Source organism: Pezoporus wallicus, unplaced genomic scaffold (genome assembly GCF_028554395.1).
Source record: "Pezoporus wallicus isolate ANWC-B61680 ecotype Strahan unplaced genomic scaffold, APGP_CSIRO_Pwel_v1 contig_13866, whole genome shotgun sequence".
Classification (NCBI taxonomy): Eukaryota; Metazoa; Chordata; class Aves; order Psittaciformes; family Psittacidae; genus Pezoporus; species Pezoporus wallicus.
Window position 1 is genome coordinate 23,118 of NW_026641143.1, and position 27,650 is coordinate 50,767.

The 27,650-nt window shown below is 41.0% G+C and overlaps 1 protein-coding gene across 5 annotated transcripts; it reads left to right on the top strand.

Moving 5' to 3' along the window:
* LOC130606135 (heterogeneous nuclear ribonucleoprotein K-like) lies at positions 1-27,650 on the top strand. 5 transcript variants are annotated; one of them, XM_057422160.1, is made up of 16 exons: positions 55-73; positions 2,145-2,223; positions 2,339-2,418; positions 3,323-3,420; positions 6,628-6,684; positions 8,153-8,196; positions 8,960-9,032; positions 9,582-9,695; positions 10,808-10,936; positions 15,282-15,589; positions 15,936-15,990; positions 19,600-19,650; positions 25,960-25,981; positions 26,056-26,138; positions 26,559-26,728; positions 27,551-27,650. In XM_057422160.1, exons 3-16 carry the CDS (start codon positions 2,370-2,372, stop codon positions 27,579-27,581), a joined length of 1,284 nt encoding a protein of 427 aa, XP_057278143.1. In that variant the 5' UTR covers positions 55-73; positions 2,145-2,223; positions 2,339-2,369; the 3' UTR covers positions 27,582-27,650. The 5 variants fall into 5 exon arrangements, with proteins under 5 accessions (XP_057278144.1, XP_057278143.1, XP_057278145.1 ...); XM_057422161.1 differs by lacking the exon at positions 2,145-2,223 and having other exon boundaries at positions 1-73; XM_057422162.1 differs by lacking the exon at positions 55-73 and having other exon boundaries at positions 2,019-2,223; positions 26,071-26,138.

The window sequence follows — 27,650 nt, forward strand, 5'->3', positions numbered from 1 at the left end:
CCCAATGGGGCTTCAGTAGGTCCCCACGAAGGGGAGGAGAGGAGGTGGCTGGGCCAGTCATTTGGAGGTGCTGGTAGGTGTATGTGTTGGTGATAGGAATTGTTCACTGTTTTCTCTTTCTTGCGTGGCGGGTGTAGGTAAGCGCGGCTTGTGCGCGTAGCTGATGGGGTGTGTTGTGTGCGTGCTGGGGGGCGGGGGGCTAAGGTGGGCTGAGGGAAGCGGAACTGCTGATCGCGCCCCTGTCGATGCTGCAGCGACGTAGTAACGTGGGGGGCCTGAGTCGTTGATAGGCCTCAGGATTTTTGTGGGTTCCCGCAGGGACAGCGCTCTTCCCTGCTGGCGGGGAGGGGGGTGCAGAATTGGGTCTGAGGACTGCTGTGTGGAGAAGGAGGGGGCCGGGAGTGACTCCTTAGCTAATGTAGAGTGGCTTGGCGCAACCTGCGGGCCCAAGGGGGCCTATCTGTTCTCAGGAGAAGGGCGAAAAGGGTGATCTGTGTCTCTGCTGGCAACCATCATACCTCGGCGACCTTATTGCGGGCACGGTGGCCCAAACGGTGCTGCCTCCGGAGTGGAGATGTGGTGAATGTCGGCTCCACTGTCGGATGTGTGCTAAATCCGGGTGAATGGGTATGGGGCAAGATTTTGGAATTATGGTGAGCAGAGAGGAAGAGGAGGGAGGGCGCTCTCAGCTCCTGCCTGTGCAGAAATAGCTGTGCCAAACCAACTGGGGAGCGCTCTAGCAGCAGGCCTTGCTTTTAGGGGCAATGGCGGAGTTCTTGTGGCGGCGCCGTTGCGGTCTGTCGGTCCCACTTGAGCTCGGGTGAGGGCCACCGAGTGCCTCCTTTGTGTCTATATGGGTAAAGCGGGAGAAATCTGGTGACCGCATGGTGGTCGTTTTTCGGCTCCCGGCTCCGCCTAGCAGTGGGTAGGCGCCATTACAACAGCCGCCATTTCTGTTAGTCCCCGCCACCGCGGAGGTTGGTTTCGGTCTGCGGGGGTTATATAACGTTGCCCCGTTCGCTCAGGGTATGAGCTGGGTTTCCGAGTGCTCTCCCTTAGTAGGCGGTGGAAGCCTAAAAACGTGCAGACCGAGCAGACCGTGGCAGTCCTGAGGGAGTGGGAGTAGACACGCGTCGTCGCCTCCTAGCTCTCTATTTATGTCTATGGCCGCTTTATCTTTTCTATGTTTGTAAAATCATTGCGTTAGTCAATTCTGTAAACTCGATTTACAAAACAGCACGGTAACTGAGTGTCTTGTCCTATAGAATTAACGAGGTTGGAAGAGACCTTTAAGATCATAAAGTCCAACCATTACCCCAGGACTGCCAAGGCCACCACTAAACCATGTCACTGAGGGCCTCATGTACATGTTTTTTGAATACTTCCAGAATCCAAGGGGGGAAATGGCATTCTTTGGACGTTATCTGAGCAAGTGATTTTTTTTTTTTAAGAGGTTAAACTGCAACGTTGGGTTTTTTTTTGCTTGGATTTGTAGTGTATTTTACAAATATTCTCATATAAACTTGAAAAAAATAAATATTGAAAGAGGTACCGGTTTCACAAAAGCAAAAAAGTTCAGCTGCTTTTGAGGTTCTTTGTGATTGTATGCAGAGGTTATACATAACTGCAGTGTGGTATTTTAAAATAATTTTTCTAGCTTGGCATGTATAATTTCTTTTTGTTCATTAGTTATAGTGAATGGAAGACATGATAATGTCTGCTAGTAGGTTGATAACTTATTAATTAATGCTGGTGATTATAACAATTTAAATGGTTTAAACAATAAGCAGATTGATATATAGTGTCTCTTAAAAAGGAAATTCAAGGTATGTATTATTATATAACATTATAAAGATGGGAATTGGATAATTGTTCACTTTAAATACCTGAAAATCGTTATCAGTAAACATGATTACTTAAAACTAACAAATATTGGAATACTGACCAAGTCCCTAATTGTTCAGACTGATTGTTTATCTGTAAGTTTACAGACTTTACTTCTTCTCTTAGTGATGTGTTTGGCCTTATGTTTTCTCATTTATAAAGAAAAGCTTTGCAGCAAAAACTCGGGTCAAACCCTCATTTTCAGTTGTAGTGAGAATCAGACTCTGTAAGTGAACAGAGGGTATATGCTGTTTTCATAGGCTTCTGAAGCAGTAGGCTGTTGGATTTTGATCCTGCCCAGAACACTTGAGATTTGCTCTGCAAGCACATATAAAACTGGTAAGTTCTAGAAGGGGGTATATCTTTTTGGTTTTCCCTTCAGTATGATGTACAATTTGCACCCCACATGCATACCCAAAATAGGTGTACTGGCTCTTTTTTTGTTCTGCAACAGGTTTTATCTGCACACCTAAGAATAAAAGGTAATGGAGACTGAACAACAGGAGGAAACCTTTGCCAACACAGAGACAAATGGTAATTTATTTAAAGGGCTCTTTTATGGGGGTTGGGACACCTTTTTAAGTCTTGGCATTTCCAGTTATTTCAGAATGATTTAACTGTATCAAATGTTTATAATTGCAGTATTTTTGCATTTAATTTTTTATTTTTTAAGTGCGCTGTATGGTTTTACATGGGTTTTGTATGACGTACTTTTTTTTCTGTGAGGGCATTTTAGACATGGCATAAGTGACTCAAAGCTGTAACTAAGGATTTGAAAATATTTAATAGCTAAATACTCATTGCTCGTCTGGACTGTGATCATGTAAAAATACTGTCAGGCATATCTATTAATATATTTTATTCATTGCATTCCTTTGAAGGAATGTATATATATGTGAAATATCTTTATTAGCTAAATGAATTTTATTTTTTTTTTTGGACTTAATTAGTGAAGAAGAGTTAGGGCATTAGCATTGAGTTGATTCATGCAAGTTTTGCAGAACTATTTGAAATACTGCTTTTCTGTTGTTCCACCAGTATTTTAGTACTGGACAAACTACTTTTGGTCTTTCAGGCTTTAATATTTTCCCAATCATAAAAGAAATACTAGGTAGGTGATTCAGTGCTGATTTAAACAACATGTTGTAAATTTTTCACTAAGTTTGCAAAATTCTCATTTCAACTGTAGTTGATAGATTTAGAATGAGTCTTCAATAATGAATTGAAATGTACACTGATGAAGTAAAAACCTTTTCCTGTGCTACAGATTCTCAGGGTAGATGTCGGAAGTTAGCATTGGGCTAATAGGAGGGAATGCTTCATTAGGAATACAGTGCCTTAGCTTGATATACAATTTTATTGTGCCTTAGAAAGTTAAGTATATTTTTGTGTCCATCCATCCTGTTTTTCCCCCCTCCCTCCATGGACCCGTCTACAGGCAAACGCCCTGCAGAAGATATGGAGGAAGAACAGGCCTTCAAAAGATCTCGGAATACAGATGAGATGGTCGAGTTGCGCATCCTGCTTCAAAGCAAAGTATGCTTTTTCAGTATTGCAGTGTTCTTGCTCATACTTAAGACAGTGGTGACAAAATGTATGTTGTGGTGTATGTTTATAAAGAGTGTATGCTTTATTTAAAATAATTTGGGAATATTTGTAAGTCTGTGTGAATGATAGTAGTGTATTGTGATGATATTATGTTCACTAATTTTTCTAAGGATTAGTCTTTAATGATCTATGAGACTACTTTGATTTTTTTTTTTTTTTTTAAAGGAGTACTAATTGAAACAATAGGAATTATAAGCCACTTGTGTTTGAGTGGAACATATTTGTTCCCAGGGGAAAGACTGTGTATTACTCCTTAGAGAACGATCAGCTTATGATTTTAAATTAAACATGAAAGAAAAGTTGAGGACTTCCTCAGGATTTTGGTAATTTTCACAGGTTTGCTAAATCTATGCACATCAACAGGAGGAAATATGGGAGCAATGTTTCAGGGATTGCAATCACTTCACTGACTAGTATAAATTGTCACAGTAAAATTGCTATTTACAAATCTTTTTCAGTGTTTCCAGTCACTACATGTGTTTGTACTGTCTGAAGTAACTCAATCTTTTGTGTCAGGGCAGGGGAATGTTACCTTAACTCTGAATGAATTGTCAAATTATGTAGTACCGCAAAATGTTTGTGGTGGTGTTAGCATCATGTGTGAACTGCGTAATGAAAGTGATAAATTTGCCTGTAGTTCTTGAAATAGCCTGCTAAAGATAGAATCGTGGAATCTTAGAACTGTTGTTCTAGTTATATCTTCACAGCTAGTCATAAAGAATCATTCACTGTCTCATTGCAGCATTGTTACAGATTAACTGTAAATTGTCTTTTTGCAACTTAAAGGACCATTGCCTTGTGCTCTGAAACTATTTCCAAGGCATTTTGACTTGTTAAAATCATAGAACAGTTAGGGTTGGAAAGGACCTTAAGATCATCTAGTTCCAACCCCCCTGCAACGGGCAGGGACACCTCCCACTAAACCATGCCACCCAAGGCTCTGTCCAACCTGGCCTTGAACACCCCCAGGGATGGAGCATTCATAATTTCCCTGGGCAGCCCATTCCAGTGCCTCACCACCCTAGCAGTAAAGAACTTCCCCCGTTTAAGTTTTAACCCATTACCCCTTGTCCTATCACTACAGTCTCTAATGAATAGTCCCTCCCCAGCATCCTTGTAGGCCCACTTCAGATACTGGAAGGCTGCTATGAGGTCTCCACACAGCCTTCTCCAGGCTGAACAGCCCCAGCTTTCTTAGCTTCTCTTCACGTGGGAGATGCTGCAGCCTCCAGAACATTTTCGTGGCCCTCCTCTGGACTTCATCTAACAGTTCCATGTCCTTTTTATGTTGAGGACACCAGAACTGTACACAATAATCCAAGTGAGGTTTCATGAGATCAGAGTAGAGGGGCAGGATTGCCTCCTTCGACCTGCTGGTCACGCTCCTTTTGCTGCAGCCCAGGATATGGTTGGCTTGCTGGGCTGTGAGTGCACACTGGTGGCTCATGTTCATTTTCTCATCAACCAACACCCCCAAGTCCTCTGCTGGGCTGCTCTGAATTTCTTCTCCACCCAACCTGTAGCAGTGCCTGGGATTGCTCCGACCTAGGTATAGGGCCTTGCACTTTGCTTTGTTGAACTTCATGAGGGTTGCATTGGCTCACCTCACAAGCGTGTTGAGGTCCTGCTGGATGGCATTCCTTCCCTCCAGCGTATCAACCGAACCACACAGATTGGTGTCTGGCAAACTTGCTGGGGGTGCACTCAATCCCACTGTCCATGTCACCAACAAAGATGTTGAATGAGATCAGTCCCAACACCGATCCCTGAGGAACGCTGCTCGTTACTGGTCTCCAGCTGGACATTGAGCTGGACAACTCTTTGCGTGTGGCTATCCAGCCAGGTCTTTATCCATCAAGTGGTCCATCCATCAAATTGATGTCTCTGCAATTTAGAGACAAGGATATCATGTGGGACATTGTTGAATGCTTTGCACAAGTCCAGGTAGATGACATCAACTGCTCTACTCCGTCCATCAGTTCTGTAGTCCCATCATAGAAGGCCACCAAATTGGTCAGGCAGGATTTCCCCGTAGTGAAGCTATGCTGACTGTCATCGAGCACCTTGTTGTTTTTCATGTGCCTTAGCATGCCTTCCAGGAGAATCTGCTCCAAGATTTTACCAGGCACAGAGGTGAGACTGTCTGGTCTGTAATTCCCCGGGATCATCCATTTTCCCCTTCTTGAAAATGGGGGTTATATTTCATTTTTTCCAATCTTTGGGAACTTCACCTGACTTCCATGATTTTTCAAATATGATGGCCAGTGGCTTAGCAACTTCATTTGCCAGCTCCTTCGGGACCCTCAGATGGATTCCATCAGGTCCCATGGACTTGTGTACGTTCAGGTTCTTAAGATGGTCTCAAATTAGATCATCTCCTACAGTGGGCCTAGGGTCTTCATTCTCCCAGTCCCTGCGTTTGCCTTCCAGGACTTGGGTGGTGTGGTCAGAGCATGTAGTTTTACGATTGCCCCTCTTGAATATCTGAGTTTATTCCTCTTGATTTTAGCAACTGGTGAATAGCGATTCTTTATTTTCATAGAATAGTTAGGTTTGGAAAGGTCCTTAAGGTCATCTAGTTCCAATCCCCCTGTTATGGGCAGGGACACCTTGCACTGTTGGCTTTACATGCTTCAGACTGTGCCTACTTGAGTGGTCAGTTGGGTTACCTAAGTTTAAATCAAAAGTAGCATTTGAAATTATCAAATGTATGGAGTGTAAAAGTGAAATTTATAGATATTAAATAGGAAAATCCTTTACCTACATAATACGCATGGAATCCCATACGGTATTTTTCCAGTCGTAGTCTAACTATGAGACAGTTTTAACACAGGCAGAATTGCCTAGAAACTTAAATTTTAAATGGTAATAATATTATTGGGTATTTTTATCTCTTTCCAAAGTTAAATGCTAAGAGCTGTTTTGACACACCACCTTCCCCCCCCGCCTCTCGTGGTAAAACCATATCAGTTTGTGTTTTGATTTAATTTGAACCTTTCAGAAGCAAAACAAGCTTTACCCCTAAATGCACCTCACAAGGTAATGCTGAAATAGATGCATTGGTTTTGGTCTTCAGTTCAAAAATGTAGTCTGTGCTGTATTAAAATAATGTAATTTCTGATAACTATTTTCCAGAATGCTGGAGCAGTGATTGGAAAAGGTGGCAAAAATATTAAGGCACTTCGTACAGATGTGAGTATATACAAGTTTGAATTAATTTAACACCAATTCTATCAGAGCACTGCATTGAAAAATTGATTGCATACATTTCTAGAAAATGAGAAATTCAAATCTAGATAACAATAATCTATAAATCATTTATAATAATTGCTAGAAGAGAGAACTTTGTTTTCCATTTGTGTTGTAATTAAAACCCAGCTTAAATTATGTGGGAAGGGAGGCTTATGTTAAATCTCTTTGCTTTCAAACAGGGTTCTTCTAAATTACACACTTCAAATAAGTTAACATTTCTAATTAGAAATATTGTAAAAGCTTAAAATTTTTAACCATACCTTTTTCCATATGTGTAAATTGGTTATAGTACTACTGAAAACTATTGCAGGTGGCTGGTTTAATCCAGTGATGGAGGACTTCTTAAACTTCCTTTAAAAAAAAAACAACAAACCAAAACAAAAAAAAAAACAAAAAAAAAAAACAATAAACCCCAACAACAAAAAAAATGGTCCTTTTGTTCTTACTTTAACAGCTTGAACATAAAGCACAAAGACATTCATGTTAAGGTTGCATGGTTTAATTATGAGTGTAGAACAGTAAAGAAACATTTTATTCTGTTACTCGGAAGCATTTTGAAATGGTCATGACTTATTTACTTATTCATATTTTATAGGGAGTTGACTCTTGTGATTAGATGTGTTCAGGATAAATGTTATGTATTTATAAAACTTAGCAATGCTTCTTAAATTCCATTTGTTTACACTCCTGTAGCATCAGCTACAAATCAGAAAATTTTTTCAAGCAAGACTGTTCAACATGTTATTTGCTAATATATCATTACAGAATCGGTTCCATCTAAGTTCACAAACTGTACTAACTGGAATTGAGGTTTAAGCTGAAATGGTCCGGAATCATACATACACTTTCTAACTTTGACAGCTAGTGTGTTTATTTTAAGTCTAGATGGTTTAATTGTTCTGGAATACAAGATTTCCCAACTTGCCCAAGGTTTCAGTAATATGGATCTCAACAGTTTTTGTGGCTACATTCATGAGCCAGCCTGCTACTGAAACATCAGTATGTTAAAAAAGTAGTTTAGTCAGATTAAGTAACTCATTATCCGTACTGTTAAGTCACAGTCAGTGTAGCAGTCCGTTATTGTGTTAGTCTTCAGAATAACGTAAGCTTGTTTCGTTAGCTGAGAGTAATGAGTATAGTTTAAATTAAATTAAAATTCATTGCTTTTCCGCCTTTTCCCTCTCCTTGTTTTTTTGGCCATATATCTCCGTTACCCATGTACTGGATCGACTTGCCCCTGCGTTGCCCACCATGACGTTGGCCCATCTGTCCCTGAACGCTAACGTGAAAACCCTGGTTGGCTATGCCCAAAAATGTGCCCATTGCCAAATGGGTGCCATACTTGACAACTTCTGGTTGAATGCCCATGCCCAATGCCAACATCCACGAACGCCAATGACCAATGCAGTACAATGCAAGTGTTTCAGTCCCAGACAGCAGTGGCCCTGAGCGGTATGTCCCAACAGTTTATGCATTGCTGCCTGATTAGAAAGAGAGAAATGTATTTTATTACCTTTTATATAATTAAATAGTATCTCCTTATAGACAGTGTATTGTTTTGGTGGTGGGTTTGTTTTGTTTGTGGTTTTTTTTTTTTTCAGGAGTCTCTTGCTCTTTGTGGTCCACCTTGCTCCCCCTAATATTGTTCATAATTATTTCTGATGGAATACTATAGTTCACTTTCCTTTGCTTCTCGTTTGTGTTATGTTTTTGTTTGGAGGTTGTTTTGTTCCCTCCCTGTATTTTTGGTCCTTTTCTGCAGAGCCCATTAGTAATCTAATTTCCAACCAGTCTTTCAACCTTACTCCAGATATAATGTTGACCACTTGCATATCCCCACTTTTTCTACAAGAAGGTGTGCCATTTTTACCAATGTAATACTAGGGTATACTAAATTAGTGGTGGTGGAGAACATGAATATTCACTTCTACTTTCAGTTCTGCTTGGATTTCTTGCCCAGTTAATTTGAGCCTTCCAAAAGCTCTTGCTTGCTCATGTTCTCTCGTTCTTTCTGCAAGACCTACCTAACCTTACATTCATCATGCGTATATGTTGGGCATAAACAAAGATGCATGTGTTGTAAATCCAGTGAACAGGTTTACTTTAAATGGAGAATATTAATTGTAAATTATTCTGTGTAGTCAATCTTGTTAGAATTTTGTGTATGATTATGAATACTAAACTTCTACTTTTCTGACACTATGGCCTCTAACAGCATCTTGAGTATAAGTGCAGATACAGAGACAATTGGAGAAATCTTGAAGAAGATTATCCCTACTTTAGAAGAGGTATGTGCCTTAGGTTTGTTTCTTCTTTAGAAGTATAAATTTAGAGTTTAAAACAAGATAATTGCATATGATTGTTGTGTGCCTATATCTCTCAAACTGTGTTGGCTTTTGTTTGTTTGTTTTAATGGAGATAATCTCTTCTTAGAACATAGTATTTGGAAGTCTTTCCTTCAAAACACCTGTCTCTTGGCTTATTTAGTCTTCAGTTTGAAGTAGCCGTATTGTAATTTCCATCCTGCCTTGGATTTTTAAGCAAGTGTGTTGTGCTGTTTGTTACCTTAAAATTTTATACAATAATAATGATAAAAGAAATAAGGAAAACTAATTTGACATCACCTCATGTTGAGGCAAAGTACTTAAATAGGTGTGATTTTGTCATAGCAAATACTGCATTACAGTTCAGCAGCAAATTAAGTTAAACCAGGATGCTTGGAGAAAAAAGCTTAACAACACCCTTGCCCCCAACTAGAATTTTGATGCTTTCAATTTTACCTTCCCCCCCCCCCCGACTAATATTTTATTCTTTCCTTGTATGTATCTTTCTTACAGTATCAACACTACAAAGGTAGTGACTTTGACTGTGAATTAAGGCTTCTAATTCACCAAAGTCTAGCAGGAGGAATTATTGGTGTCAAGGGTGCTAAAATCAAAGAACTCAGAGAGGTACCATTTCCTGTTCTGTTCACATTCTACTTTTATTCTATAAACAGATTAGGGTTTTGTGTTCATAAATGGTGAGTGTAAGCATCATATGTGCAGTAATTCCTTCAGAACATATTTCATATACAATTTATGTGTTCTGAGATCAGAGTTACTTATTACAATTTTCTTGCAAAAGTCAGAAATAAAGTGGCTGTTGGTAATAGAGCCTAGGACTTAATAAAGCTTTTAAACATATTAACAGTAATCTTGATAAATAAAGGATATTTTTTTAAAAGGCCATTCATCACTTCTTCTGAAATGAACTGCTGAATGATGACTATATTGGTGGTGTTGGGCATGGAAAATGGTTTAGTGCGGATGAATTTCCATAAACTCTAAAAATGGTAATTTAATAGCTGTTTGAATGCTGCTATAAAAAGTTAGCATGGGGTGGGGTTTTAAGTTCTGCTTCCTCGAAGACCACTGTTTCCTTTGTGAAGGACTATTCCTTATGAAGGAGTCATGTTTTGTTCTTCAAAGCTAGTGGTCTCTGAATCTAGAGTGTTGATTTCTTTTACTGGCATTGTGTCGAAGGCAATTAAAGGTCATTTAAGGTGTAAGCTACTATTTGTGTGGACTGAATAAGGCAAGATGACTAGACATAATCCTGGCAAAGCTGCTGTCTTGCGTCCAAAGCATGTTTTTATGACATATGGAGGCTTATAGAACCCATAAGCTTATAATAGATATCTGGTCCTTTTGCTAATATTTGATTTAAATGACCATGTAGATGATCCGTAACTGAAAGGATAAAAATTTTTTTCATGTTCACTAGCTTTTCATGCAAACTGATGTCATTGCAGGTCTTAAAAAAATATAATATCCAAAGATTAAATTTGTTGCAAGAACTAGGAAGCAGGCATTCATTTAAAATGTCTTCAAGTTTAATGGTTTGGTTTGTTTGTTTCTTTTAAAATGTTATAGTCTGTATCTTACTCATTTTGTTTTCATTAAGTTTACAAAATTGTGTTGAATTCCTTCTTTTGAAGATTGGTTTGTTTGTTTTGTTACTTTTTTTTTGCTGTTGTTTTGTTGTTGTTGTTTTTTGTTGTGTTTTTTTTTTTTTCCAACAGAACACTCAGACCACCATTAAGCTCTTCCAAGAGTGTTGTCCTCATTCCACTGATAGAGTGGTGCTTATTGGTGGAAAACCTGATAGAGTTGTGGAATGTATAAAGATTATCTTGGATCTTATCTCTGAGGTAATGTCTTAAATTTATTCTTTCATTGGTATTCATGAAAGTTGGGATTATTTGCAAGAAAAATTTTATCTTTCCATTTATATTTTGAATTCAGTGCTGCCTCTTCAGTAACAAAATAAGTGTTAGACTGTTATCACCCTTGAAATTACTCCTCTTTCCTAGAACTGGGGTGTAACTTATCAGAGATGGAAGCCATTTTAGGTACCTGTGGGCTGTTAGTCATGCTTCATATATAAGTAAAATGAAGAAATTTTAAATTGGGGTGGAAGTGAGACAAATGTATGTGCATCAGTAATATCCATGCTTGCCTTGTCAGCATTGAGAAATAATAGAATCATAGAATAGTTAGGGCTGGAAAGGACCTTAAGATCTCTAGTTCCAACCCCCCTGCCATGGGCAGGGACACCTCGCTTTAAGCCATGTTACCCAAGACTCCATCCACCCTGGCCTTGAACACTACTAGGGAAGGAACATTAACAACTTCCTCGGGCAACCTGTTCCAGTGCCTCACCACCCTCACAGAGAAGAAATTCTTCCTTATATCTAACCCAAATTTCCCCTGTTTAAGTTTTAACCCATTACTCCTTGTCCTATCATCACAGTCCCTAATGAAGAGTCCCTCCCCAGCATCCTTGTAGTCTCCCTTCAGATACTGGAAGGCTGCTATGAGGTCTCCATGCAGCCTTCTCTTCTCCAAGCTGAACAGCCCCAACTTTCTCAGCCTATCTTCATACGGGACTTGCTAGAGTTACAGTCCCCTGATCATCTTTGTGGCCCTCCTCTGGACTTGCTCCAACAGTTCCATGTCCTTTTTATGTTGAGGACACCAGAAGGGCACACAGTACTCCAAGTGATGTCTCACGAGAGCAGAGTAGAGGGGCAGGATCACCTCCTTTGACCTGCTGGTCACACTCCTTTTAATACAGCCCAGGATACGGTTGGCTTTCTGGGTTGCAAGTGCACACTGGTGGCTCATGTTCATTTTCTCATCAACCAACACCCCCAAGTCCTTCTCTGCAGGGCTGCTCTGAATCTCATCTCCACTCAACCTGTAGCTGTGCTTGGGATTGCCCCAACTGAGGTGTAGCAGCTTGCACTTGGCATGGTTAAACTTCATGAGGTTGGCATCAGCCCACCTCACAAGCATGTCAAGTTCTCTCTGGATGGCATCCTTTCCCTCCAGCGTATCAACCAAACCACACAGCTTGGTGTCTTTGGCAAACTTGCTGGGGGTGCACTCAATCCCATTGACCATGTCACCGACAAACATGTTGAACAAGACTGTCCCAGCACCGATCCCTGAGGAACACCTCTCGTTACTGGTCTCCAGCTGGACTTTGAGCCATTGACCACAACTCTTTGTGTGCAGCCGTGCAGCCAGTTCTTTATCCACCGAGTGGTCCACCTATCAAATTGATGTCTCTCCAATTTAGAGACAAGGATGTCATGTGGGACAGTGTTAAACGCTTTGCACAAGTCCAGGTAGATAATGTCAACTGCTCTACCCCTGTCCATCGGTTCCGTAGCCCCATCATAGAAGGCCACCAAATTGTTCAGGCAGGATTTTCCCTTAGTGAAATCATTTTGGCTGTCACCAACCACCTTGTTGTTTTTCATGTGTCTTAGCATGCTTTCAAAGAGAATCTGCTCCAAGATTTTGCCAGGCACAGAGGTGAGACTAACTGGTATTTAATTCCCTGAGTCTTGCGTTTTCCCCTTCTTGAAAATGGGGGTTTTGTTACCCTTTTTCCAGTTGTTGGGAACTTCACCTGAATGCCAAGGTTTTTTCAAATATGATGGACAGTAGCTTAGCAACCTCATTTGCCATCTCTTTTGGGACCCTCAGATGGATTTCATCAGGTCCCATGGACTTGTACACATTGAGGTTTTTAAGAAGATCTTGAACCAAATCCTCTCCTACATTGGGCCTAAAGTTTTCGTTCTCGCAGTTTCTGCATCTGTCTTCCAAGTCTTGTGCAGTGTGGATAGAATATTTGCCAGTGAAGACTGAGGCAAAGAAGTCATTGAGAACCTCAGCCTTCTACAAATCCTGTGTAGCCAGTTCTCCTGATAGCTTCTGGAGAGGGCCCACATGGTCCCTAGTCTGTCTTTTGTTTGCTTCATATCTATAGAAGCCCTTCCTGTTATCTCTCGCATCTCTTGCCATATTTAATTCTAACTAGTCTTTACCTTTCCTGACCTGGTCCCTAGCTTCACGGACAATATCCTTGTATTCTTCCCAGGCTGCCTGTCCTCGCTTCCACCATTTATAAGCTTCTTTTTTCTCTTCTAAGTTTCTTCAGTGGCAACTTATACATCCATGTAGTTTTCCTGGCCCTCCTGACACATTTCCTTCTAGTCAGGTTGCAACGCTCCTGAGCTTGCAGCAGGTGATCCTTGAATATCAGCCAGCAGTCTTGGGCCCCCCTGCCCTCTATGGCTTTATCCCATGGGACCTTACTAAGGAATTTCCTGAAGAGGCCAAAGTCTTCTCTCTTGAAGTCCAGGGCAGTGAGCTTGCTGCATGCCCTTCTCACTACCCTGAGGATCTCAAACTCAATCATCTCATGATTGTTACAGCCACGGCTGCCCTGGAGCATCACATTTCTAACTAGCCCCTCCGTGTTAGTGAGCATGAGGTCAAGTATGACACCTCTCCTTTTTGTCTCTATTACTTGCAAGAGGAAGTTGTCTTCCACACAATCAAGGAGCCTCCTGAACTTCTTGTACCAGGTCATGCCCTCCCTCCAACAGCTATGAGGATGTTTGAAGTCCCCCAAAAGGACAAGGGCCTGTGTGCGTGAGGCTCCTCCTATCTGTCTATAGAATGCTTCATCCACAGAGTCCTCCTGATCAGGCAGTCTGTAGCAGATCCCCAGAGTAATGTCTCCATTGCTCTTCTCCCTTTGATACTGACCCACAAGCTCTTTGTTGGCTAATCACCTGTCCCCAGAGAGTTCCATACTTTGCAGCCTTTCACTGACAAAAATAGCTACTCTCCCTCACTGTCTGCCGGGTCTGTCTTTTCTAAAGAGCCTATAACCTTCCCTTTCAACACTCCAGTCATAGGATCCATCCCACCATGTTTCTGTGTTGCCAGTGATATATCCCTTTACACATCTCTAATTTCTCTTGTTTATTCCCCGTACTATGGGTGTTTGTATAAAGGCATCTGAGCTGAGTTCCAAATAAAGCTGACTCATTGGCTGGAGTAGCTGAAATATCTCTGCATGGCTCTAAGCATTTATTACAGGTGCTAGTAACTGACTGAGAGTGTTGGGATGGATTGATATCCCCCTCTCCACCAACGCATCTAGTTTAAAGCTGCCTTGACCAGCCTGGCAAGTCTCCTACCAAAGCAACTTTGTCAGACCAGCTTCACCAGCCTCCAGTAGACCTGGCCTCCCAAATTGAGTCCCATGTTCTAAACCAAACCCCTGACTATGGCACCACCATTCTTACCATTTCTTAACCTGCCAAATCTGCCTGGCCTTTTTGAAGTCCTCCCCTTTAACCTGGAGGATTGATGAAGAAATTATCTGAGCCCCAAAGCCCCTAATCACCTCTCCCAGGGCTCTGTAGTCCTTAATGTTCTCCAGACTACTGCTATCTGTCTTGTTAGCACCCACATAGATCGCTAGAAGTGAGAAACAAGAGGATTTACAAGATCAGGCAGCCTCTCTGCAACATCCTTTGTCCCAGCCCCTGGTAGGCCACACACCTCCCTTGAGACTGGGTCAGGCTGACAGATGTGTGCCTCTATGCCTTTCAAAACAGTCACCTACTGCTCTGACCTGCCACTTTTTCCTGGAGGCACTAGTAGTTATCCTTTCTAATGGTGGCATCAGGTGGTTGCTCATTTGGTAAGCTGTGAGTTTCCTCATTAGCCCCCTGCAGAACTGCAAAGCTGTTCTGGGTGGTTATGTCAGATTTTAGAGGAACCCCCTTGCTTTTAATTGTCCTCTTCCTCCTTTTTTTGTGTTTTCTGTTACTAGCTTCCAACTTCCTGGATTAATGCCCTCCTTTCCTGTATGTGGTTTGATGGACACTTGTGGCTCCTCCACAGTTTGGGCCTGGGGCAAGCAGTCCAGCTCCCTGTCAGTTTCCCTGACGTATTAGCTTACTGATAGTCTCCTGCAGTTCAGCCACCTGCTGCAGTAGTACCTCCACCAGGGCACATTGAGTGTAGCCCTGCCCATTATGCACCCTTGCCTCAAGAGATCAATTCAGAACATATAAATTTATATTCATTTAATATAGTGATTTAATGTAATTTTAACAGTCAGTGCTAACTGGGGGGACCGGTGTTGTTGGTTTTGGGTTTTTTTTTGTGTGTGTGTCTTAGTCTCCAATTAAAGGACGGGCCCAGCCTTATGATCCCAATTTCTATGATGAAACATATGACTATGGTGGCTTCACAATGATGTTTGATGATAGAAGGGGACGTCCAGTAGGCTTTCCAATGCGTGGAAGAGGTGGTTTTGATCGAATGCCTCCTGGTCGTGGTGGACGACCCATGCCTCCATCAAGACGAGATTATGATGATATGAGCCCTCGCAGAGGACCTCCACCGCCTCCACCAGGTCATGGTGGCAGAGGTGGCAGCAGAGCTCGTAATCTTCCTCTTCCTCCTCCACCACCTCCTCGTGGCGGGTAAGTTGCATAAATGCATTGTACAAAACTTAAGTTGATTAAAATTTGCTGAATTGTTCTTCTGTTGCCAGGACTTGTTTCACATTCCATGTTGGTAGTGATTATGCAGGATTGAGTGTATATTGCACCAGAGAATTTCAAAGAGTATTTGAATTCAGTTATTTCTGCAGTGTAACAGTCTTATCAGGACTTCAGTCAGTAGTTTTGTAACTTTATTTTATGTTATTCAGAACTTGGCTAAAGCATTCAGAAATTTATAGCTGTGTGCAAATAATGAGAACTTGAATTAGATTATATAAACTAGTTTATAACTTGAGTCATGTGCTGTTGCTTTTTCTCATTTTAGAGATCTTATGTCTTATGACCGAAGGGGTAGAGCTGGAGACCGTTATGATGGAATGGTAAGAGTTAAAATTCATATTGTTTTGTTTAGTTAGCACTTCAAATAGCTGAGGAAACTGTTCTTGAATACATACATTTAAGTATGGAGCATGTGTGCTTCTGATAAACTTTGATACTGCCAAAATTTTTTGGCCATACAAATGGTTCTTCTGAGATGATGACTGTTTGGGGTGTGAAGGGTATTTGGGATGTGATCTGCTGTGTAGGTTTGGTTTGTGGGGCTTGGTTATTTGAGTTTTGGTTGTGGTTTTTCTCTTGGTTGGTTCTCCCTGACTTCTATTGGCAATGGAATAAGTGTTGGTGGAGCACAGTCCCTGCAGGTTTTATTACATGGACCTTCTTTTAAACTTTTTAATTGGGATGACAGAAATAGGAGTCGGGAGGCTTTTCAGATCAAGAAAGCATGTCAAAACAATATTTTCCAACAGATGTTAGCAGGATTGAGAGAACATGAATAATATTTATAAAGAGCTCTAGCTAGCCTGGCAGATGATGACTTTTTCAAATCAGTTCTTGTCTTTATGCCAATTTCTGTGTCTGAAAAAAAAAATATCTACTGTAATTCAAAATGTTTTGGAGCCAGGGCCACTGATAAGTTGAATTTTAAATTAAATTAGGTACATTCAACCACGTTGGGGGGTTGGGAGAATTAAAAAAGGCCTGAGGATACTCTTCCATGTTGTACTCTGAAATGTGACTTCCTGGTAGTCATGGGCTGTTGTACCCACTTTCCTGGGAAGAGAAATCATAGGCATCTTGGAGGTAAATCTTTGATTAATAATCTTTATTTCTTCTCTGGTTTTGTTTGGTACATTCCTTAAAATGACAGGTTAGGTGGGTTTGGGGATCTTTTGTTTTGCTTGTTTGGTGGTGGTTTTTTGTTTTGTTTTGTTTGTTTTTCATTTGTTTAAATGAATGGAATAGGAAAAAGTTGAGGAGCTGTGGAATGGGCTACCTAAATGAGGTTTACACACTGCCTCCTTCTGGGAGGAAGAGGCAGTTGCTTCCAGTAATGCACACTGGATGTACATGTTACAAGAATGTCAAAATATATTGAAAGGAAAGACACTTAAAATTGCTAAAAATGAGCAAAAAAGCCCTATTTCCCCCTCCCCCAGAAAAAAAACACAAACCACAAAACAACACCAAAACCACTGTTGCCTATGCTACTCTGGATCTTAAGAAACTAGAAGACTTATGTACTATACCTCTAAGATCCTTTGTGTTTTCAGAGCTCAGTTTTTGTATTTTCGCATTTGCAGCTAGTAAAACCAGTGTTGGCATATAAAACAGAACAGCCTGCCCTTTGATTTTTTCGGTTGAATGGAATCTTTAGCTTGGGAAATAGTGTGTTTTAGTTCTGTTCCATTTTAATTTAAAATAGAAAATCGATTTGAATTCTGTTTAGTCTGACTTTGGACAGGTTGAAGTTGGCTTTCTTGACATTAGTTTCTACAAATAAGTGGGAGTCATCTCTGTTCATTTTCCATACAGCTTTGGCTGCTTTATGCACAAGTTTCATAGCCTGTCTACAATGAGGCAAAGACAAATTGTATTTAATTTCTAGTTTTAACTAGCCATAATCACAGTATCCTTAACTGTATAAACAGATGAGAAGTCTTTCCATGGGTTGAGAGGCTTAAGATGGAAGTATTATCATGCCAGAAATATAAGGTGGTCTTGCTACTATGCATTTCCTATAGAAACCATTCTCTAGCAAAATGTTTAAACTTGGAGTAAACTGACATTGATGTAGTTTGTAAAGTACGGCATGGGAAATGCTACTTTGAGAGAGCAGAATTGACCTTTTACATAAATCTATTAAAAGGCAAGAATAGATTCTCTTTTCAGGCCAAAATCTTGGAGATGTTGAATCTACGGAAATCCTAATTTTATGCTGGTTCTCTTCTCTGCTAAAGGTAGAAAAGTTCAGTAGTTCAAGACCTGTGGGGTAGTGAACCAAGATTGGATGGTGAAACTTGAATTTTCTGAGATGTGACGATATTGACAGCCTTAATTCTAAGATGGGAGTGGGAAAAAATATTTTTATAGATATGTAAAAATCTCTATTCTGAGGCATTTTACTGATGGACATACATGCATTGTTTCTCTTATTACAGAGGTATATATTTTAGCCTGTAACTACTCCAAATCTAATGGCTATTTTGATAGCTGAGGAAGCATGAGTATGTTTCCACTATTTCTTTAACACTCCCATCCCCATGGGTGCTTTAGATATACAAATACACAAAAGCATACCAGGGTGGAGAAGGGCATATAAAGCCATTTAATCCCCCTCCTCTTTTAATAGTCAGTTCCTTTGCTTTCAAAGTATCTTTAAATTTGAGTTAATTGAGAACTAAATCAGAATGTCTGTTTAAGAATAGTGTTTTTTGCTTATTCAAATGATTCCTATTTCTAGATATTTCTTAACATCATATATGATTCCATGTGTTATACACATCTGTATAAGCACTTCAATAAAGGTACATGTGCTAAAAATATTAAAAGTGTTTCATGTTTAAGGCATTAGGGAGCATGTAAAAAAATCAATGAAGATGTTTTGTCACATTTATCTATATAAATACTAAAAAAAAAAATTTCAATCTTCTAGGCCAGTCCCTTTAAAACAGGGGAAAGTTACAGTAAGGATTTTGCTGTCAGTTAATATTGCATGTGTATTCTTTCTAGATACAAAAGTCAATAAATTCTTATCAGTACTATGCCCTTTGTCTTATCCAATCAGCGTTTCATTTGGTTTCTATTTCATTTCCTTTGGTTACCAGTACTAGCTAGCACAAATGAGTCTGTAGATAAGAAAATTCTGTTATGTATCTTAAAATACTAGGTGCAGGATAATTTGGGAACTGTTTTAAATGAGCATTTATATATAATGTGTTATTCATGTTGTGTTGCGTGTTTTAACCCAGCAAAGGCTTTTGCCTTAATAGTAATTTAAAGTAAATTAGAAACTAGTTTGTTTTCAAATATAATTAGGCAGTAGTAGATTATTAGTTTAGCCTAGTGGCTTATATGAGGTATTTGGAAATAATAAGATGAGAAGCCATGTCCTTCCTGCTTGACTTGCTGTTGACATAAATATATCAGTGACAATTACTTTTTTATTAAATTCCTTTTCTGGTGTGTGTTTTGTTTTGTGGGTTTTTTTGGGTTTTGGGGGGGTGGGGAGGTGTTTTTGATTGTTTTTAAATGCATGAGAGAAATAGAAGGCTTTGGTATCTGAGAGTAGTAGCATCTTCTAGTATATAGTAGTTTTAGTACTCAGAGGTGTTTAAAAAAAAAAACTGTTCACCATTTGTTTTCCCCTTAGCTGTCTGATGCTCTTTGTAAGAGGAAAATTGTTTACAGCACAGAAACAAGGAAGATATGACCAGTTACAGTTCTCTTGCAGTGAAAGTAAAAAGGAGTTAATCTTGTAACTGGTCAATATCATGTACTTTTGAGACTTTGTAGTATTTTAAATAGTGCAGGAAAATGTATCTCTATATTGGTATGTGTTTCCTTGCCAAGTTAGCTGTAAGCTTCGATGACATGGACTTAATTTAGATTTATTTCCTCTTTTCCTCCTATTACGTTGTGTCTGGAAGATGATGCAGTGTCATGTGGATGCCTGCGATGACATGCAGCCACCAGAGTTGGTGAGTGTGCTCATGCTTTTATTTGACTGGTTTAATAGTTGATTTTTGAGAAAAATCATTTTAATTGGTTAAGTGATAACTGGAATTTCTTGAGATTGAATGTAGTCAATGGCAGTTTGCATCTATTGAAAAATCCCTGAAGCTGGTCTCCTAACTCATGTTATTGGCAGTTTGTCCTGAACAATGAATCCTATGCAGGTAGCTAATGTTCCACAATGAAAGTATGCAGCAGCACAGCTAAGAGAAGTTTTTGTTGTATTGCCTCTTTTGTACCCTATTTTTAGCATTCTAAGTTGTAGTTCACTGTAACTCTTGCTTTTCAAAACTCTGTAGGTGCATCTATATACAAATGTTTTATGTTAACTTCATGTTATGTTTTCTCCTGTTTGAAATAAGGAATGTTGAAAATAATTCTTATAGTTGTAGATAAACTATTATGTGTTACTTATCCAAATATTTGAAAGTATTCCATTTGATTTGTGTTTATCAGGCTTCTTAGGGGGTTCAGGAAGGAAAGTTCAAAAGGTGTCAGCAACTGTTCATGCCATCTGGAAGATGGCAAAGTGCTGCCAAATACTAAATTTTAGTTCCTAGCTTACATGACCACTACAGTTTTAATTACTCATTTGCTGTCTTGTAGTCTGGGGAGGAGAATCAGCAGAAAGGGTCAAGAAAAGGATTGCTCACTGAAGCAAGTTAGCCTGAAAAAGGGTTTCCCTGTGCAAAATATCAGCAGAAATAGGCAGAAGAGTATGCGTGTGGAATAATGCAGATAGTTCTGATCTACCTCTGAATTAATATCTAAGCAGTGTCCTTTATTTTGTATTTTGCACTCCACTATGAGCTCTATTATGTTGTATTATGGTCCGTATTGCTAAGCAATATGATTACACAATACGGGTTGCTTGCAACTAGATGAACAATTTTTTTCTGAATAGCTACTGTTTTGATGCTGTTTCAAAAAGCTAGCAGGCAAATACTTTTTTGGACAAAGTTGTTGCATTGCAACATCTGCAAACAAGTAATTCACATAAATTCCTGTCTATCAGTGATAAAAATTGAATTCTAGAGAAATGTGCACATCTAGTCTCTGCTTCTACAGGAAGATATTAAAATGGGTGTTTGCTTATTTAGAGGTCATTGGATGAAATTAAGTACTTGATATCAAGTGCCAGTCTACAAATCTTGAACATAAAACACTCAGGGGTGCTGCACTGTAGTGATTTGAATTTGGTATGTGGTAGTTTTAGTAGAATAGATGTAATTAGTGTAATAGAATAGTATGGGTTGGAAGGGACTTTCAAATGTCATCTAGTCCAACCCCCCTGCAAAGAGCAGGGGCATCTTCAACTAGATCAGGTTGTCCAGAACCACATCCAGCCTGGCCTCAAATGTCTCCAGGAATGGCACATCTACTATACCTCTCTGGGCAACCTGTGCCAGTGTTTTACCACCTTCCTTATAAATTTCTTCCCTGCATCTAGCCTGAATCTCCCCTCTTTTAGCTTAAAACCATCACCCCGTGTCTTATCACAACAGGCCCTGCTAAAAAGTCTCGCCCCATTTTTCTTACAGGCCCCTTTTAAGTACTAAAAGGTCACAATAAGGTCTCCCTGGAGTTTTCTTCAGGCTGAACAACCCCAACTCTCTCAGCCGCTCCTCATAGGAGAGGTGCTCCATCCCTCTGATTTTTGTGGCCCTCTGGACCTTCTCCAACATGTCCATATCTTTACTGTACTGAGGACTCCAGGGCTAGATGCAGTACTTCAGGTGGGGTCTCACCAGAGCAAAGTAGATGGGAAGAATCGCCTCCCTTGACCTGCTGACCACGCTTCTTTGGATGCAGCCCAAGATATGATTGGCCTTCTGGGCTGCAAGTGCAAATTGCCAGCTCATGTCCAGTCTTTCATCCATGAATACCCCTAAGTCAGGGGTACTGTCAATCCCTTCATCCCCCAGCCTGTATTTGATACTAGAGGTTGCCCCAACACAGGTGCAGGACCCTGCACTTGGCCTCTTTGAACCTCATAAGGTTTCCATGGACCCGCTTCTTGAGCTTGTCCAAGTCCCTCTAGATGGCATCCTGTCCCTTGGACATTTCAACTGCATCACTCAGCTTGGTGTCATCTGCAAATTTGCTGATGGTGTACTCAATCCCACTATGTTATTGAAGATTTTAAAGAGTACTGGTCCCAGTACAGACCCTTAAGGGCTGTCACTTGTCACTGGTGTCCATCCAGACATTGAGCTATTGACTGCTACCTTCTGGATGCAGTCATCCAGCCAGTTCCTCATCCACTGAACAGCCCACCCATCTGTCGTGGTTTAAACCCAGTCAGGCAACTTGTTCACTCACTCCCAGTGAGTGGTGCCGGGCTGGCAACAATCGAGGCCCCCCCCCAGGGCTCTCCCCTTCCCTGCTCTCGAAGGAATGGGGAGGAGGATCGAAAAGGTGCAACTCCTACGGGTTGAGACAAGAACAGTCCAGCAACCAATGTACACCACAAATCACCACCGCTACTACCAACAACAACAATAAGAGAAAATAACAAGGGAAGAGAATACAGTACCACCAGCCAAGAAACGAGTCCCACCCGGAAGCCCGTGTGCTTCCCGGTAACTCCCAATTACCCCCCACCCCGGGCATGACATGCTGTGGTATGGAATACCTCCTTGGCTAGCCTGGGTCAGGCGCCCCGTCTCTGCTTCCTCCTGGCTTCCCCTCCTCCCTGGCAGAGCATGAGCCTCACAAAGTCCTTGGTCAGGGTAAACATCACTTAGCAACAACCAAAAACATCGGCTTCACCAACAGTGTTCCCAGGCTGGAAGTCAAAACACAGCACTGCACCATCTACCACGAAGGAGAAACATGACTGCTACTGCTGAACCCAGGACACCATCAAATGCAAGTCTCTCCAGTTTAGAGAGAAGGATGTTGTAGGGGGACTGTGTCAAAGGCTTTTCAGAAGTCCAGATAGACAACATCCATAGCCCTTCCTTTGTCCACTGATGTAGTTACTCCATCATAGAAGGCCACTAGGTTGGTTAGGCAGGACTTGCCTTTGGTGAGGCTATGCTGGCTGTTTCAAATTTCCTCCCTGTCCTTCATGTGGCTTAGCATAGCTCCTAGGAGGATCGGTTCCATGATCTTCCCAGGCGCAGAGGTGAGGCTGACAGGTCAGTAGTTCCTGGGGTCCTCCTTTCTAGCCTTTTTAAAAATGGGTGTGATGTTGCCCTTTTTCCAGTCACCAGGGACTTCACCTGACTGCCATGACTTCTCAAATATCATGGAGAGTGGCTTGGCAACTACATAAGCCAATTCCCTCAGCACTCTGGGATGGATCTCATCAGATCCCATAGATTTGTGTATGTTCAGGGTCCTCAAATGGTCACAGACCTGATCTTTACTTAGTGGGAGGGACTTTTCTCCCCCAGTTCCCACCCTGCAGTTCATCTGCTCAAGAGGTGTGGGGAGAGAGCCTGCCAGTGAAGATTGAGGCAGAAATGTTGAGTACCTCAGCCTTCTTGTCCACTGTTACCAGTTTACCAGTCTTGCTCATTGGGGGGCCGGGGGGAGGGGCACACTTTCTTTGACCTCCTTCTTCTGGTTGACATACCCGTAGAACCTTTTTGTTGTTCTTTGCATCCCTTGCCAAGTTCAGCTCCAGCTGTGCCTTGGCCTTCCTGACCCCATCTCTGCACAACTGGGCAGTGTTCCTATACTCTTCCCAGGATACCTGTCCCTGCTCCCACTGCCTGTGCATTTCCCACTGCCTTGCCCTTTTGTTTGATCAGCAGTTCTTGACTCAGCCATGCCAGCTTCTTGCCTTCTTTACTCAATTTCTTCCACTGTGGGATGGTGAGCTCTTGTGCTCTGTGGAAAGTGTCCTTGAAGATCTGCCATATCTGTTCTGCTCCCTTCTTCCTGAGGGCAGTTTCTCAGGGGGTCCTATTGACTAACTTCTTGAAGAGCTGGAAGTTGTCTTTTCTGAAATTCAAGGTCCTGACTACTTTTTGCCTGTCTCGCCTCCCTTAGGACTGTGAACTCCACAAGTGCATGATTACTGCAGCCCAGGATGCTTCCTGTTTTGATGTCACTAATTAGTTCACTTGCATTGGTGACCATCAGGTGCATTATCTCATCCCCCCTGGTAGGGCTGTCTGTTACCTGGTTTAAGAAGGTATCCTCAGTGCACTCCAGGAGTCTCTTGGATTGACTACAGCTCGCTGTGCTACTTGTCCTGCTAGGGGACTTCAACCACCCTGACCCCTGCTGGAAAAGAGCCTGAGAGTGCGATACCTCTTATAGCTGGAGTAAGAAGGCTTCATCAGTAGTCTCCCTCTGATTGGGCAGCCTGTAATAGACACCAACCACAAGGTTCCCTTTGCCTTGATCTCTCATTTTTACCCATCAGCTCTCAACCTGGCTGTAGGTATTCTTCAGAGACAACTCTTAATGCTCTGCCCATCTCTTGATGTAGAGGGCAACCCCACCACCCTTCCTTCCTCGCCTATCCCTTCTAAATAGCTGTCGTGGTTTAAACCCAGTCAGGCAACTCGTTCACTCACTCCCCCCCTTCTTTCCCTCCCCCTACTCCCAGAGGGATGGAGAGGAGAATCAAAAAGAATGCAACTCCCACAGGTTGAGATAAGAACAGTTTAGTAACTAAGGTATAACACAAATCACTACTGCTACCACCAATAATAACAATGATAAAGGAAATAACAAGGGAAGAGGATACAACATCTTGCCACCAGCCGACCGATAACTCGCCCCCCAGCCCGACCAAGCACTGACCGATACCTCCTCCAACCCTGCAGTCCTAGCCCTTCTGGGTAACTCCCCGTTACATCCTGGGCATGACATGCTGTGGTATATGATACCTCTTCGGTCAGTTTGGGTCAGGTGTCCTGTCTCTGCTTCCTCCTGGCTTCCCCTCCTCCCTGGCAGAGCATGGGGCTCACAAAGTCCTTGGCTAGACCAAAACATCAGGCCGAAAGTCAAAACACAGCACTGCACCGGCTACCAAGAAGGAGAAAAATGGCTGCTACTGCTGAACCCAGGACAATAGCCTGTAGCCATTGAAAGCCACACTCCAGTCATGGGATTTGTCTCACTAAGTTTCAGTAATGGCCAGCAGGTCGTTGCTTTCTAGCTTGATGGCGGCTTCCAACTCCCTGTTTGTTTCCTATGCTGCATGCATTGGTGTAGAAGCACTTCAGCTGGGCTGCTGGCCTTGTCTCCTTAGAGGAGCACCTCTTGATTCCTCTGAAGTGTTTCACTGGTGTTTCCCTGTTGGCTCCTATTTCCTCAGGTGCCCCTTCCTTATCTCTGTAAGATTTCAAGTGTGCTCCAGTGTTACCAACATGTCTTGGAGCCATTGGCCTGATGGTCCTCAGTAGCACCCTGCCCCTCTAACCTTGGTATCTCATCCCACGCCTTGTCATGGGTGAGCTTGATATTGCCCCCCTTCCTCCATCATGTCTAGTTTAAAGCTCTGTTAATGAGCCCCACTAGCTCATGAGCAAAGACCCTCTTCCTCCTTTGAAAAAGGTGAATCCTATCTGACATCAGCAATCCTGGTGCTGCATAGGCCATCCTATTATAAAAAAAAAAAAAACAACAACAACAAAAAAAACCCAAAACAAAATTGTGGCAGTGACACCACTGATGGAGCCATGTACTAATGGACTGGGTCTGTCTATTTCTTCTAATGTTGTGGTCCACAGCTGTAGAGGGGAGAAAATAACCTGTCATGATTGTCATTTCTAAGATACAAAACATTGTAGCATAGTCTGAATGAAGAGACCAATTATGAAGTTAGGGTTTACTCTGTTTTTCTTCAAGATAGAGTAGGAGGGCTGATGTTTACCAGGTAAACATCTTGTCTCAAACTAAGACTTTAATTTCTACTCGGCTGTATAGGTAGTAGTAATAAGGCTGAACTCTGATCTTTTGATTTGAATGTCATTTTAGTCCAAGAGTCAGGACTTTCTGCATTAATAGCTGTTTACCAGCGGAATTGGTAAGGTTGCTTGGTAAGCTGGTATGTCTGGATCTTGATGACTTAGAGGTTTTAACAGAACAGGCTAAGAGGTTGTCATTGGAGATTCCTTACTTCCTTCCCCCTCCCCCCTTGTTCTTGATCTGCTTTATTCCACAGTTCACAGTTTGCCTTTAATAAGGTTCTGGGTTAGGATTTTTGCATAAAATAAGCTCAAAGTTAATAGTATGATACTTGAAATGAAAATATGTTAATGATCATGGCTATCTGCTATTTAAGGGTTTTCTTTCTCTTTTTCTTATAGTTTGAGGGTGGCTCTGGATATGGTAAGTTTTTATAGAGAATTTTGACATACGTTTCATTTAGCTAGTAAGAGGCTTGATGCATACGTTTAAATCAGACTATTCTTACACAGGGGGCCGTGGTTCATATGGAGATCTTGGTGGACCCATTATCACAACACAAGTAACGATTCCCAAAGATGTAAGTGCAGCTGACTTGCTTTCTACTTATGTATAAATAAATGTCACAGCCTTTTCTCAGGCTATGTAAGTAAATCAAAAGTATTTGGGATGCTTGACAGGTGCTTTTAATGTACAGCAAGTGTTTCTAAATCACCAAAAGATTATTCTTAAAGATGTTTTCTTCTTCACTTTAGAGATGTACTGAACTTGTTATTCAGTAATAGAGATGGTCTACACAACTTGTTTTTACAAATAAGCTTCTGGTTCTTCCAGCTCTATCCCCCCTGTGTTTATATAATAAACATTATAGAAGATGTTTTGAGGCTGTAAGAGGAAGCTTTCATTGTAACTGTTTAAATTGATGGAAGCTACTTGAACAGTACTGTGTTTCTGCAGAGAAAGTTCTATCAAGAAATTAATGCTTTATTTTTTCCCCTAGCTGGCAGGATCTATTATTGGAAAGGGAGGCCAGCGAATCAAACAAATACGTCATGAGTCAGGAGCTTCAATCAAAATTGATGAACCACTAGAAGGCTCAGAAGATCGAATAATAACAATTACAGGAACACAGGACCAGATACAAAATGCTCAGTATTTACTGCAGAACAGGCAAGTTGAAGCTTAACACTGTTCTTGCCGTCAATTTTAAACTGACTTTCCTACTACTACATTCTAAGGCTGTTCTCCTCTGCAATATAGTTTTCAGAAGGCAGGATTTAAGTAACTATTGAACCTAACTTCTTAGGGGTAGTATTGCCTTGAGTCTCCTCTTTTCTCTAAGTAAAATGAAGTTGCCCTCAAAACTAATCTTGATGGAAAACATTTTAACCAAGCTGTCCTGGTGAAAAATTCTTTTCACCAGAAGAAGAAAAAAAAAAAAGTAATAAATTACTTAGAACCTGTAGAAAATATAGAAGATTTCAATGGACATTGGTCTAGTTCTGTGTGGAAGACTAGTGATTTTGTTGTTTTTACATAACTTAACTGACAACAAATTACAGTCTGCCATATGGCACAGACCATGCCTCTACAGACCAAGTTGAAATCAGTTTGTGCTGTTATGCAGCTTTCATACCTTGCTGGCATTGCTTTCTCTTCTGGCAAATATTAACAATTTTGAACTTAGTTGGCTTAATTTTGCTTAAATAACATGTTGGCTATCATAGCATTTGTTAACGTTTAACTTGAATGCTTGGCTTTTGGTTACTAATATTTAAATATGCTTAAAATTATATGCCTGTAATTATTAGCTTTTTTTTTTTACTTTTAAATATAGGAATTTGTAGTTTAAGAATACCGTTGTGAATACTGATGCAAGATGTATGGTCAATCATTCTAATACATGCTTTTTTTTTCTTTTTCTTTTATAGTGTGAAGCAATATGCAGATGTTGAAGGATTCTAATGCAAGATTATTTTTTCTTTTTTATAGTGTGAAGCAGTATTCTGGAAAGTTTTTCTAAGACTAGTGAAGATCTGAAGGAGTCCTGCACTTTTTTTTTTTTCCCCTAAAAAAAAATTATTTTTTTTTT

Excerpts from the sequence above, each read along its gene's own strand:
- LOC130606135 (XM_057422161.1), top strand. The coding sequence starts at position 2,370 with ATGGAGACTGAACAACAGGAGGAAACCTTTGCCAACACAGAGACAAAT. Across the intron at positions 3,421-6,627 it reads GCATCCTGCTTCAAAGCAAA|AATGCTGGAGCAGTGATTGG; the intron begins GTATGCTTTTTC and ends ACTATTTTCCAG. Across the intron at positions 25,982-26,055 it reads TGAGGGTGGCTCTGGATATG|ACTATTCTTACACAGGGGGC; the intron begins GTAAGTTTTTAT and ends CGTTTAAATCAG.